This window comes from Seriola dumerili, unplaced genomic scaffold (assembly GCF_002260705.1).
Source record: "Seriola dumerili isolate Sdu_G_001 unplaced genomic scaffold, Sdu_1.0 BDQW01000435.1, whole genome shotgun sequence".
NCBI lineage: Eukaryota > Metazoa > Chordata > Actinopteri > Carangiformes > Carangidae > Seriola > Seriola dumerili.
The window spans coordinates 142,178-156,539 of record NW_019174690.1 but is presented as its reverse complement, the minus strand read 5'-3'; the positions used below and the strand labels follow the sequence as shown (position 1 = coordinate 156,539).

Genomic DNA, 14,362 nt, shown 5'->3' with positions numbered 1-14,362 from the left:
CTTTGACTCTAAATCCTCAACCAGCAGAGGAGGGTCTGTTCAGAGTTCCCTGTCGTGCTCCAGAAGTGTTCAATAATGGCTTCACATGCTCATTGTGAGACAGTTGTAATGATTAACAGTCTCAATAAAAACCACAAGACCAGACACAGAAAATACTTTTTTTAAGGTTTGTTGTTCTCAATCACAAAAAAGTGAAAACTGATATACATTTATCCAAGAAAAACTTGGTGTGTGTAATCCTAAAAGTGAACATTGAGAATTTCAAACACCCACCGTAAACACTGCTGTCGTGGATCTTGAATGCAACCCACTATTTTCTTCCTATTTTCCGTCTGACATCCAGCTGACTCCGCAGTGCAGCTTCCTGAACTGAGTCCAGAGTCCACAGCGAGGAAACCTTCACAATCACAGCTGGAAGGGAAGTTAACAGTGAGGCGCAGAAAGATCCAAAGTTGTTTTAGAGACTTTGAAAAACAGTGTGCACCAAAATCTTAGTGGCTCACATTAACTGTTAAAAGGATCTAATTAGACTGTAAAACAGATTCGGGGGAGCAGCTGGTTTTAGTTGAAAGCAGGTTCTGGATGTCTGCAGCGGGGGAAGTCTGTGATGTGGAGTTCAGCTTCGCAGAGGAGAAGGACTCCCAACAGGTCACATTTACTTTTTATTGACAAGTCATTACACTATAAAAATATATATCAAACTATTGGAACTTAATTTTTCCTGCTTTAAAGAATAATCCCTCTTGATTATAACAGGTCTTATTTTTATAGTCCAGACAATCCTTTGTACTCTTACACAGTGTTCCCAAAGTAAGACCTCAGTTCTAATAAACCTTTAAGTTGTTTAATTAAAGGAATAATGAACAGTTTGAGTTAAATCAGTTTTATATGTTCAGATTTAGCCTATTCTCTCAGTAGTGAAGCAGTTTGGTATATAAACTATTACACAGTAGGATATATACAAATACATATGCAGTAAACCACACAGTTCTTGTTGCTGTTAGCTGCAGTTTTTGTATTAGTGTAAATGGGAACAACCTCACTAAGGTGCTAATGGTAACAGGCTTTCAGGGTATGCAAGCAATGTTGTTGGCATTTTCACATGCTAGTGTTCGTGTTAGCTTTATCATGTGCTGTTAACATTACATGCTTTATGTTAGCATACTGACTAATGTAATATATGCTAATGTTGCTAATGTTAATGGAATGGCCCAGTTGTACACAGCAGTTAACACAAACATATAAATATGTTGCTAATAATCATATTAAGATTTACATCTGTGGCTGAAACGTTACAACCATAGACTGTAAATAAAGATGGACGTAGCCTCCATGACATCATCCATAGGAGTGAGCTGCTCCGCTGTAGCCATCTTGGCAGTACCCTAACTCCCTGCTAATCCAAAAATGGTCAAAGAGGAGGGGCATGTGTGGAGCTCAGACTTCAGTGGCAAGTCTGCGCTCACCCACCTGTCACTCAAAGAGGCCATGCAATGAAATAAATTAACTCTCCTTGAGTTAAAGCTGCTGTGTCAACAGCTGTCGATGTGTTTGTGATGCAGGTCCTGAACATCTGCAGCAAGGATGACTACAGTGGGCTGGACTACCTGCCTGCGACCTTTCACCGCTGGCTGCAGGAGCCTGGACGTCTCATCTTCATCGCTAGGATGAAGAACAGAGTGGTAAGGACTGAAGACGTCTCCACATTAAAAGAATGTGCATCTACCACCAGGTATTCTCACTCCACAACTACAATAAAAAAAATCCTGGAGTCTTAAGCTCACCTTTGTCTGCACCTGTAGGTGGCGCTGGAGTCTGTGCTGTTTGTTGACGGTGGTCAGACGGTCGTGTTTCAGGGCTTCAGGGTAGTACCTGATTTGAGAGGTTCTGGAATCGCCGGCGCCCTCCAGAGGCACGTGAACGCTTACATCCGCCACCACCACCCAGACGCCTCGACTGTCAGGCTGACCCGCGGAGACCAGCCCTCACCACAAGTCCTGGCCAAGTACAGATTCATAGCTAAAGAGGTTTGTTACAGTTTGGAGATGACTACATTGTGGGGACACAACTCCCCTTTGGTCCCCAGAACGATCCCCTTACGTTATGACGTAAAGACTTGGTTTTTTGATAAGGGTATGGTTAGGTTGACATTTAAATCCAGAAATGTCTCATTAAAAGTTGAAGGTACCCTGTGGATTTTCTTGTAAACAAACAAAAGTCATTGTATGTTTGAGTAAGTCCTTCTCACCAGACCCTTATTGTGTGTATTCTTGAGGCCTGACAAATGTGTTCAATCGATTTCCTTCCTCATAAAACTTGTGGACAAGAGGTGGAAGTGGAGTGTGGTGACTGGTGTGCTGACCCACCCTTAAAAAATGTTGCTCAGTAGGACCATCAGTGGTCAAAAACGCCACAGGGTACGTTTGGGTAAATCAGACAACCAGTTCTTTGCCTCAGAGCTGAACTCCTGATGTTGACTGTGTCGCCCTCTACAGGCCATCTTGTCTCTGTGCTGCGAGGCAACTGACCTCGGCCGCTTCGTCGCTGAGCTTCAGTCCAGACTCTCCTGCCAGGCTGACTCCTCCCCCGGAGGTCCAGTGACTCTGAACCAGCAGCAGGCGGAGACTCTGGTCCTGACCGACCATGTGGTTTCCAACTTGCTGCCCGGCAAAACCATCATCAACGACTGGGAGCCTCTGAAGCCCGTGGAGGCCAACCTGGAGGTGCTGCGCCGCAGGAGTCTGACATGGATTGCAGACCGCGAGTTTGAGCCCTCAGCCATCAGCCTGTGCACCGCACCGTACGCCGTCCCCTACCGCCACGACGCCCTGCATTTCAACATCAACATCTTTGGCCGCAGTTTGTCTTCGGTCTGCGCCGTGTTTCTGGCTCAGCTTGAAGCTTTGCTGCCAAGTCTCCAAGGGTACCTGATCTTCCACACCTATGTGGACCCTGCAGTTTGGTCAGGGTTACGTCAGTTCTGCCAGAACAACGCTAATGTGTCATTCTTCAAGGACTACTGGGAGGACGTCATACTGGAGAAAGACCTCTGAATTGCCTTGGCTTTGTAGAAATCCTTAGGGGTCCTACAGTTATTTCAATGTCTTTTAGGGGTTTCAGAGGTTCTTGTGGGTTTTTTAAGGATTTAGGATTAAATTTCAGGGATCCTTGGAGGCATTCATGGTGTTCTTGGAGGGTTTCCTGGGACTCCTGCAGTATTTCCAGAAGCTCAGGGTTCATCAGGGTCCCTGAAGGAGTAGCATGAGCCTTTGAGGCATGTAAGGGGTTGTTTGGGTCTTTGAGCGCTACCAGCAATTCAAGACTGGTTTCTCCTCATGGAGTTTCACTGGCTCCTCACAGGTTTTAAAATCTCCAGATGGGCGTCCAGAGATACTTTGTGGGGATTCCAGGTTCATTAATTGGGTTTCAGGGATTCTGGGTGGGCTTCCAGGTGTTGGCGCTCTTCAGTAAAGAATTTAGCCTTTAAATTAAAATTGAATGAAAAAAGTAATAAGCAGTGCAATCAGTAAAAGTGGGTCAGATTTTATGTGTATATGACAAACCTCAATAAAATATCAGGTGCATTTTTTTTACACAAATCTTCATGTGAATTCTGTTTTATCATGTGACATCGGCCCGTGAGAAGATTCTTTTCTTTTAATCATTTTTTGCTTTGTATGGAAGACAAGGTTCACAGTTTATGATCTCACATGATGTTCATTTTCCTCAAATGTTGCACTGTCAGCATTTTTTCAGTCTGTCATCCCATGTTACAGAAGGGAAAAATAAGGTCACAATAAAGCTTTGGACAGTGTTGACTCATACCCTGGTTCACTGGTGGTTTGTTAAACACTTTTTTGAATATTCCACTAAATATTCCACTCTTCCTAAAATATCTGGGAATTCCTATCGGACTTGACAGTCCACCGTGGACTCTTGAGGGTCCTCTGTATTTTCCTGATGAGGGTCAAAGGAACAGTTAGTGACATTTTAGTCTTGCTGGAGTTGTGTTGAGTCTTGCAGGGTTTCCAGAGGATCTATTGAGAGTTTCAAGACTTCTTCAAGGGGTTTCTATGATCTTTTATGCTCCTCCGCGGTTTCTTAGTGAATTCAGCTCAACTTGTTTCCAGAGGTCAGCATTAAAATAAAGGATTACATAATGTACCAAGAAACCAGACAGAAAAATGCACTGCTTCACAGACAGACTCCCTATTTTCCACTCGTGTTGACTTTGACCATTGGCCCCTGAAACTTGGGGAGATTTTCACTGCTGCACTTTCCCATAAAAGATAAAGACACATAAAAAAGATAAAGATCACCAACATCATCATCATTTACTGGTGTTTAAGTGGTTTGTGACAGACTGGAGGAGAAGTCGCTCACAGATGATCAGTCTTCAGTTTGTGAATAATAACTGATGAAAAGCCTCAAACAGACTGTCAGGACTCAGCTGATCGTTCCTCCTCCCGGCGGCAGCATCGTCAAGCTAGACACAACACGACCGGAAACACAGGCAAGTCTACTATCAAAATAAAAGACGCCTTAAAGAAAAAGGCAGCGTAGCCTATAGGCTATACATTGAACTAACACTGCATCAATAAATTAATCTACAGCTACATTTGGTGCTATGATGAAACTGTAAATATTATTTGCTGATAGATGTAAATTAACTTGTTCATATGTAAAACTATATATAATATTTAAGTGTGTGATACATTTATTTTATTGACAAAAAGTAAATACGTTTCTTTATTTAGCATTTAAAAGAAACATATAATATATATAATAAATGGTTTATGACAAACTATAATGTAGAAGTAAGCAGATCTAATTGTTTATTAAAGTATTTGTTAACAACTCTACATGTCCTGTTGGACAGACAACAAGCAACAATATAGTAAAACACAGCAGGAATAATATAAAATATGTCTTCTTAGGACCAATTATAATTTATATTTATTATCTACTCATTAATATTGTAGATATATATTGTAGATTAGGAATAAACATGTCATGCTGAACATGTAAAGACATATTATTTAATATACATGTTAAACAAACAATTCCATATAAATGGGGAGTAAAGTCACTAAAGATATAAAGAAGTACTACGTACATACAACTGACTACAATCAAATGAGAGTCTGCGGTTTACAATTATCTCCTCTCCCCTAAATGCAACCAAAGTATTATTAAATTACACAAGACTTAATTACAAGGAAAATGAAAAATAAAAAAGCTTTTACTTTGATAACAGGAAGCGTGGTGTGTTATTGTGTTGTACTTGACAGCAGCTCCCTCATAAAGCGAGATCAGCTGATGGGAACTGACTCACCACTTCCCGGACAACATGTAGAGCTCATCGAGCCGGAGAGACGGTGAAGTGGATTTTATTCTGCATCTGAATCCAGTAGAGTCTGTTTCTACTGAGCGGGACCAGCCGGAGCCGCTTGATCCGGAATCAGAACCAGGTAAGACTGCGGATCCGGACCCGAGCAGGAAAATAAAGACAGTGAAACGTCAGAAGTTTGAGCGAAGTTTCTACGTTCACACAGTAGAAAACAGCACGAGGTGTTCTTTATTTTCTGTGGGTCAGTGACGGTGAACGATCACTCTCAGTTTATTCTCTCAATCCGGAGAGAAAATTCACTTTGGTCCAAAACATCTGAGTCATGATAATCTCAGCATCTGTCCTGGAACTCAACATGTTCATGGGGATTTTCTTATTTTAGTTTCTATAGAAACAAAATATTATTATTGTTAAGAAAAAGCAGAACAGTGTCACTGAAAACACTGATACATGATATTGTTCTTTGAATAATTAAAATGAAGTGTAAAAATAATATGAAGCTTTTTCTCTTTGTTCCTGTAATCAGTTGGTTAATAATAAAAATAATAATGATAATGATAATCATGATGATGATGATGATAATAATAATAATAATAATAATAATAATAATAATGAATATAAAATATCATACAAGACTTGTAACTCAAAGTGCTTAACTTGTTTTTCTAGTTGCATGTAGATAATGCTTTTATTTTGAATGTAGCTCAAATATTTGCATTATATGTTTATTATTACAAATGAATGTGTCTGTAAATAATTTCAAGCACTTTTTATCTCCTATGTGAATCTTGTGACACTTGTTCTCACTGGAGATGATATCAAAGCGCTTTATGATAAAAAATGAAATAACACAATAAAATAAGGGCCAATATGAAAATGAAAAAAGAGAATAGAAGAACAGTGGATGATAAAATATGTAAACGATGATAAAAACAGAAACCAGTAAGAAAAGTCAAATATGAGAGAACTAACGAACTGTTTGTTTTCTTGTGGAAACTTGTGTGTGGAGGATCTCAGTTATAAAAGTGCAGGTCGGTCCCAAACATCCGAGATCTTTAAAATCAAGTACCAGGATGTAAAAGACTCGTGTCAGAGGAAGAGGTAAAAAGTGATTAATTTTTCTATTGAATTATTATACTGCAGGGTTTTATTTCTCGCCCTCGGTGGAACTGTGTGAATAAACTCGCTCACAATCAGGAAACTGCTCGACTCTGACACGTTGTACAGAATATCTTTGTTTTTATTTGTGTTTCCTGTTCAACTCACTCTTATTTTATCTGTAAAAACTAAACATGTGAAACGTCTTCAGCTCACGGAGGATCCAGCAGAGCTCACATGACTCACAGTGTGACATTTTTGTTTGTTTCAGTATGAACCAAACTCTTCGCTCCTGAACAAGTTTATTCTCTGTCTGTTTCTCTGAAGTTTTTCTGCTTCATGTCACTTTTACTTTACACTTTACACGCTTCGTGTTTAAATGTCTTTTTTTATCCTCTCACTCTGTTTCACTTCCTCCTCCTCCACACTTGTGTTCAAGCTTTGCTGCTGCACTGAGAAACACAACATCATCATGATTGATGTTTGTTTTTCACATATTAGAACTGTAACAACAGTCGATGGACAGAACAATAATCTACAGCTGTTTTGATAAATCAGTTCATCGTCTCAGTCACTTTCAAGCAAAAACAGTTTTTAAAAAAGCCAAAGATTTTCAGATTTCAGCCTGAAAATAAAAGATTTTCTGTTTTTCTCTCACGTTTCATCACAGACTGAATCTGAACTGAATATTTGGAGGTTTAGAAACAGAGCCAGACGTTTGAAGACGTTTTGAATGTTTAGATGAATGTTGTAGAGTAAAGGATTCATTGAAAAATACCTGCAGATTAATCCATGATAAAACATAATTCTCAGCTGCAGCCCTTATACAGTACATGCACTCAAGTACAGGTGGACAGTAACAAAGTACATTTACCTGAGTACTGTACTTGAGTATTTTTTTGTAAACTTCTGATTTACTTCACTATACTTAAAGACAAATATTGTTCTTGTGACTCCACTACATTTCTGAAGTGAAGGACTCTTACTTTGAAGCCGAGCTTTTAGTCAGTGAATGAATTTTATTTTATTTGGAAAATATGCAGACCGTACACTGTGTTGATCACAGGAGAAAAACCTTCAGCTCCTCCACGTTCAGTCATGTTGTGCCGCTCCACGTTTGAGCGGCTCAGTTTGAACTCGTCAGTGTAACGACGACGGTCACTAGATGAAGACGAGGCAGAAGATGCTTCGAGTCCATGTTTGAAATGTTTTAATTAAATAAAGATTCCTTTTGTTTTGAACCTTCGCTGTGTTTAACACGACCAAAATCCACCTCTACCTTCAGAAATCTGCCGTCCGACTGTCGAGAGCGCAACGAGGTTTTAAATGTTTGTTTGATTCCAGATAAACAGTTTGTTGTCGGTGTCGTTTTGTTGATTCAGTTGTGTTTTTATGCTCATTTCTATCGGCTCTGTATCATATTCTACGAGCTGTTTATTCTGCAGGTTCTACAGTCAGTCAGTCAGTCAGTCAGTCAGTCAGTCAGTCAGTCAGTCAGCAGGTTGTTTCAGCGTCATTAGATTCTGTAAATGTGGATCAATACAACAATGTGTTGACAAAAAAAACTTTTGAATACTTGTCGCTCACTGCGACTCTGTGGACCAGGAACATTTCGGTCTGGACCGAAGTTCCTGAGTTGTAGGAATGAATACAGACAGATATGAGACGCTTCTGTAGCCTGGAGGTCAAGGGTCAGAGGTCACAGCACTGTCTGTGCTGTGAGGTTTTATCCATTGTGTTTTCTGCCTGACAGACTCTTGGCTCCTGTGAGGATCCATGGAGGGTGTGTGAGATCTCCTCGCTGCCTGACTCAGACGTGACGGAGGAGGTGCAGAGAAACCGCATTAAAGATGTCTCTCGGAGGAAGAGTGTCCTCCTCTGTCCTCCTGTCTCCCAGGAGGGACACCGCGGGGCTGCAGGTTAACCCGGCCGACGTCCCCGCCCTGGAGATCAAACTGGGAGCGCTGGTGGTGCTGCTGTCCGTCACGCTGCTGTTTGGATTCACCCCTCTCTGCTTGGTGCGGGGGGCGGGGCGCTGCAGCGTGGACCCAGGTGAGGAACCAGGAGAACCTGGTCTTTGTACAGGAGAGAGTTTCAGTTCAGGGAACACGAGGCAGAATGAACGTCACTGAATCAGACTGAGTTCACGAGCTTTACTCAGCTTTTCTTGTCTCTGGAGAAAACAAAGGTCAAAGTCAGAGCAGGTAAACGTGCTCCATGTGCAGGGGTTCAGAATTTGTCCAATAGTCCAAAAACATCCAGGATGAAGGACAAGACTTGTCCCGCAGCATCTCCACAGACTCGAGGCAGCAGCTGCATCAGCTGCTCCACCTGGAAAACTTGATTATTAGAGTTTGTATACTTGACAAATATTTTAACTATGAGTAATAAAACTCAACCATTGTCCTGCAAATGAAAACCTAAACACAGGAAAGCTTTTATTGTGAAACAGATGAAGGAAGTGTTAAAGAAAACACCCTCAACAACCAACAACAATGAACGCCATAAACTGGAGTCGTGATTAAACATATTTATCTGTCTCTAGTAATAAAATGTACGTAACAACCACACACACTGGTCACACAGGTGAAGTCTTGGTTCCAGTCTTTTCTTGGCCTCTCTAGTTAAATCCTCTGTATCTGACTGTGTCGTCCCGCTCATCCCTCTGACTCTGGTGGCTCTAACACTCCAGTCCGCTCAGCGAGTCTCTGGCTGACCCTGGTTCTTGCTCTTGCAGATTCGCGGCGCCGGCTGCTCAGTTTGATCAGCTGCTTCGCCGGGGGAGTTTTCCTGGCCACCTGCCTGCTGGACCTGCTGCCGGACTACCTGCAGGGCATCAACGAGGCCTTCAGCAATGCAGGCATCACAGTAAGACCACACGAGTCCAGACTTTAGACTGTTCAGACCGTCAGCCTCGTTTATACACATATGGCGGCGTGAACACGAGGGCCGTCGTTCACATGTCACATGACCATAAAGCGACACACACTGCTGCGCCAACAGAAAGGATTCATAAAGACTCACATGTCTGCAAAGTCAGGAACAGAAAACTCAGTTAAACTGGAACTTTGGACAAATTAAAGTGAGAATATGTTAACGTTGCTGAACAGAGACACTGTGCCGATCACAGGTTAATGACTGGTTAATGAATTTCACCTGTACAACCCAGAACCCAGGACAGCTCAGGTGTGTGCTTCAGTGAAGTGTAACAGTGTCTTGTTTAACTAAAGCTGTTAAATTAATGTAGTGGAGTAGAAAGGAAAACATTTCCCTCTGAAATGGAGTGGAAGTATAAAGTAGCGTAAAATGGAAATACTGCTGCCTCAAAATTTTAATAGAGTTCAATGATCCAACAAGTAAAACCCCTGAAGTCGAGTGAAACAAAGATGGAATCTGTTATAGACGCTAACATCAAAAAGCTAAAAGACTAACTAAACCACCTCAGACACACAAAGACTATTAACATGAAATAATAAACTCTATATTGATGTTAAACATTTCTTTACAACAACTAATCCTCCATCGTCTCACTGCTCATGACTGAGCTCCAGAGTTTGTAACATTAGATCAAACATGACATTTTATATTGGTCATGAAATCACAAGCTAACACTGGAGATGAAAGGGTGAGCTATCAGCTAGCTAACAGTAGTTAGCTAACCTGTAACCGAAGGCTAAAGGTAGAAACTAGCTAAAACTAGCGTTCATCCGTAGATACGGTCAGCAGATAGCAGCTAATGTCAAGGTTAAGAAATGGTACGGTCCACTTTAGGGGTGTCATTTCACAAGTTGGAAACTAGCTAGTTAGCTTAGTTAGCTAAACTGTAATTTAAGGCCAAATGTTCTCCTGTTTATTTATGTTCAAAATCATTTACTATAAAATGTAAATGTTTCTATGGCAACATGAACTCTTCCAGCACCAGTTCGGTCTTTATTGTAGAGGGTTAGGGTATATAGTCAGTGTTTCACAACCTTTATGGTTCTGACCCCGAAAAATGAATCAGTGTCTACGGCGATGTCAGTGTTTGTGACTGTGTTCAACAAAACACTGATTTCTTGTAGTTCTTTTGTTAAAACTCCAAATTCAGTGAAATCATCCAGCAATCACATGAAAAAAGCAAAGATCAGACAAAAGTCTGAAAGAAAAACATCTGTTCTGACATTTCACTCAAAACACCAAATGTCAACCTCTTGGTGGCGCTAGAGGAAAATTGAGAGGATGACCAAAGTCATTATGATTCATCCTCAGGGGTCTGTAACAGAGTTCATGATGATCCTGCACCACAGAGGTGAACTGACGGGCCGTGGCGTCTCTGCAGCAACGGAGCTAACGCGGCTAAAAATGTGATTTAGGGAGGCTGAAGGTCAACGCTAAAAAGAGACGCTGCTGGGAAAGCTGGTGTGTGTGTGAAAGGAGGGGCATGTTTAACGGGAATCATTCTCCTCCCTCCCAAAACAAACAGTTAGATGAATCTCCATGCCTCCACAGGCAAAGGTTAAAGATTACTGTAACTAATTTGTGTGTGTGTGTGTGTGTGTGTGTGTGTGTGTGTGTGTGTGTGTGTGTGTGACCCTCTCCCTTCCTTGTCTTGCCGCACTTCCTGTCTTATACCACATAGTGTTTAATGTGTTTTTATGCTGCCTTCCTCAGGAGGTTGTAAATTCTCCTTGTCAGACATTGAAGGACTTTTAATTTGAAAGAAAAAGCAACAGAATTTATGAAGCTTTTAATTTGTCTCTTGTTGTTTATCTATGACTCATCCAGTAGGCCTGATTTAAGGTCATAAATATTCACTTATCAATATCAAAAGAATTCATAAATAATATTTAAAGGTATATTCTTGTAATATTTCAAAAGGAAAACACTCAGCTGAGGCTCCTTCTCTGTAGGAAGGCTGTTCATGTTTCCACCAACAAGTCGACACGAGATGAAACTCTCTCTGCTTCAGGTTTTTTTTTTTTCATCCTTATCTCAGATCTGAATCTTCTCCACATCCGCTGGTTCTTCACTCTTCAGCAGTTTGTCGTCCTGTGTCGACAGCATGTCGATCTTTAACAAACTTAACGGACATTATTAGTCGGAGAATTAGAAAAACCACAGTATATAATATTTCTACAGGTCTGCATGGGAGTATGTGATATTGCAGCGGGCACTGAATCACTGAGGGTGAAAATACACTTGTTTTTAAATTAAGTTGTATATTTAATTTATTTAAGCAAATATAATAAAAATGTTTTGTATAATTCAGGCAGATCTTAACAGGGTGGAACTGCTTTGGTCTGAAAACATGTTTATAGAAATTAAAAACATTTTCTCTCTGTGGTTCAACTTCCTGCCGCACAAATCTACACCGAAAATCTTCAAATCTTTTTTTCCATATGTTACATCATTTCACTTTTTCCAGTGAGAGTCGAGGCGGCAGATCTGAACTTTCACCCGGACTCCTCCTCTTCTCTCCTCACAGCTGCAGTTCCCTCTGCCTGAGTTCATTGTGGCCATGGGTTTCTTCCTGGTCCTGGTCCTGGAGCAGGTGGTCCTGGCCTTCAAGGACCAGTCGTCCTTGTACACAGAGGAGCGGCGGACTCTGCTTGTGGACTCCAGCGTCCAGGCCAACGACAGGAACGGACTTCATCACCACCGTCACGGATCGCACGAGGCCGATGGCGGCCACTTCCACATGGACAGCTCTCAGTCGGCGCTGCGAGCCTTCGTCCTGGTCTTCTCTCTGTCTCTGCACTCAGTGTTTGAGGGCTTGGCGGTGGGGCTGCAGGAGGAGGGGAAGGCGGTGCTGGAGATCTGCCTGGCGCTGATGATCCACAAGAGCATCATCTCCTTCAGCATGGCCTTCAAGCTGTCTCAGTGCCGGCTGCGGCGCTCCGTGGTGGCCGGCTGCCTGCTGCTGTTCGCCGTCATGTCCCCGCTGGGTATCGGCCTGGGTATCGGCCTCACTGAGACCAAGGCGCTGCCGCAGCACCAGCTGGCCCGCAGCACGCTGGAGGGGCTGGCGACAGGGACCTTCATCTATATCACCTTCATGGAGATCCTGCCGCACGAGCTCAGCTCCCCCCGGCACCGCATCCCCAAGGTGGCCATGCTGCTGGTGGGCTTCGCCTTGGTCACCGGCGTGCTCTTCATCAAACTGTAACCATGGCTACGCACGGGTTTGGCAAGAAAATCAGTCTGCCAACGTTCATCTGTATCAGAGGGTTCAATGCAGCAAACATCTGCTTCTTCATCACACGTCCAAGCAGCTGTTTGAGTTCTGGGAAAATGATACAAATATTTTATGAATGATAATAATAATAATAATAATCATTGCGGTAGACTATTATGTTAAACTGCTTCAGTGTGGAACACATTGTTATCTACACGACCACGGCCGGATTAGCCTCCTGGGGGGCCCCTCCTGACCCCCCCCCACTTGCCAGAAACCAACCAGTACTCTGCAGCTGAAAAGATGATTTGATTAATCGATCAATTGACTGACAGAAAATTAACCATTTTCATACCTGATAAATTGTTTCAGTAAATTATATTAATAATATTTACTTGTTTTTAATTTTTCTATGACAGTAAACAGAAAAAACACTCCATGAATATTTTCACTTCTGGTAATAATGACAGATTTATTTTCCTCCATTTTACTCATTGATTAGTTATTAAGAAAAATAACTGTCAGTCGATTAATAGTGCAAATAATTATCTGTATAATACGACCTTGCTTGAGTGTTAAAGGTCTCTTACTTTGTGCTCCTGTGTTTTATTTGAAGTGTTGATCCATCAGAAGATATAAAAACCATCTCAGTGTAGTTTTACATCTCCTCTCTCAGGCTTCTCTCTGGAGCTCTAGTGACAACAGGTCAGTGAGCCAATCAGAAGAGAGGAGGCTCTGAGCCTCTCTTCTGATTGGCTGACTGTTTTCTGAATGATCCAATAAAAATAAAGCAGATTTCAGGTAAAAACACTCAGAGAAACCAAATCCTTCAAGGTTTAGATGGTGGGTCCAGGTGGGCGGGGCTTGGTGACTGCTTTGTTGTGACATCACAAAGTTCCAGAAGTCCTGACGGCTGGTTTTAAGGCTCAGTTTCTGAATACAGGCTGTGTGCATTTCTCTGTGGACTGAGGCTTTGATACTTTCACAGTATAACCGATAGTGTTAACTTTAAGGCTGTAAGTAATGGCAGTGAAAAACTTCTGAGACACCAAAGTGACGTCTTCAAACGTCTCCTTTTATCCGACCAATATGAAAACCAAAGATCTGAGCATCTAATAAGCTGGAGGTAGATAATGTTTGTTTTGTATGATTGATAAACGATTTGAATGTAGAACGGTCAAACATCAGATATGTGGTGTTTGTTTAAACAGCTCGTCAGCAGCCGCAAATCCTGTCGACAAACATCAAATATGTCACATTTTCAACCATCAGTAACTGAGACCGAACCTCTCGGCTCAGAGCTGGGAATGTGTGAATATGTGAAATTTCTCTTTCTTCAGAGGAAGAGGCAGAAACAGAAAACTCTTTGTGTCCCGATGAACAGATTTCCCTCTTTTCACTTCAACTTTGAAAAAGCAAGTCTTGTTATTTAGACGAGGCTCTGCAGAGAAACGCTGCGCTGAGCAAACACAATAGTCTGGTTGTTGCTCCGTCACAGACAATTTCCACCAGAGGCCAACACTGTAACGTCAACACTAGTGGAGGGAAACCTCGAATCACCTGTTTCAGACCTGCTCTGATTTATTCTGTCTGGCTTTAAATGGATTTCATAAACTGAAAATATTCTTCAATAAATCCTGAAGAGTTGATGTAATTCACAGTGAAAATGACACTTAGAAATGTATTTTTGTAATTACATCACCAAAGTCATTTTGAGGACGACTATATTTTTATCATTGTGTTGAATGTATGAAAATGTG

The 14,362-nt window shown here is 41.7% G+C and overlaps 2 protein-coding genes across 2 annotated transcripts; both read left to right on the top strand.

Moving 5' to 3' along the window:
• The first annotated feature begins 369 nt into the window (after nt 1-369).
• On the top strand, nt 370-3,824 carry LOC111234109 (histidine N-acetyltransferase-like). Its single transcript, XM_022762034.1, has 4 exons — nt 370-648; nt 1,563-1,682; nt 1,803-2,027; nt 2,496-3,824. Exons 1-4 carry the CDS (start codon nt 583-585, stop codon nt 3,051-3,053), a joined length of 969 nt encoding a protein of 322 aa, XP_022617755.1. The 5' UTR covers nt 370-582; the 3' UTR covers nt 3,054-3,824.
• Nucleotides 3,825-5,332: 1,508 nt separating this feature from the next.
• Nucleotides 5,333-13,275, top strand: slc39a1 (solute carrier family 39 member 1). The gene is made up of 4 exons (XM_022762062.1): nt 5,333-5,471; nt 8,202-8,500; nt 9,186-9,316; nt 11,913-13,275. The coding sequence occupies exons 2-4, from the start codon at nt 8,299-8,301 to the stop codon at nt 12,591-12,593; spliced, it is 1,014 nt and encodes a 337-aa protein (XP_022617783.1). The 5' UTR covers nt 5,333-5,471; nt 8,202-8,298; the 3' UTR covers nt 12,594-13,275.
• The last annotated feature ends 1,087 nt before the right edge of the window (nt 13,276-14,362 follow it).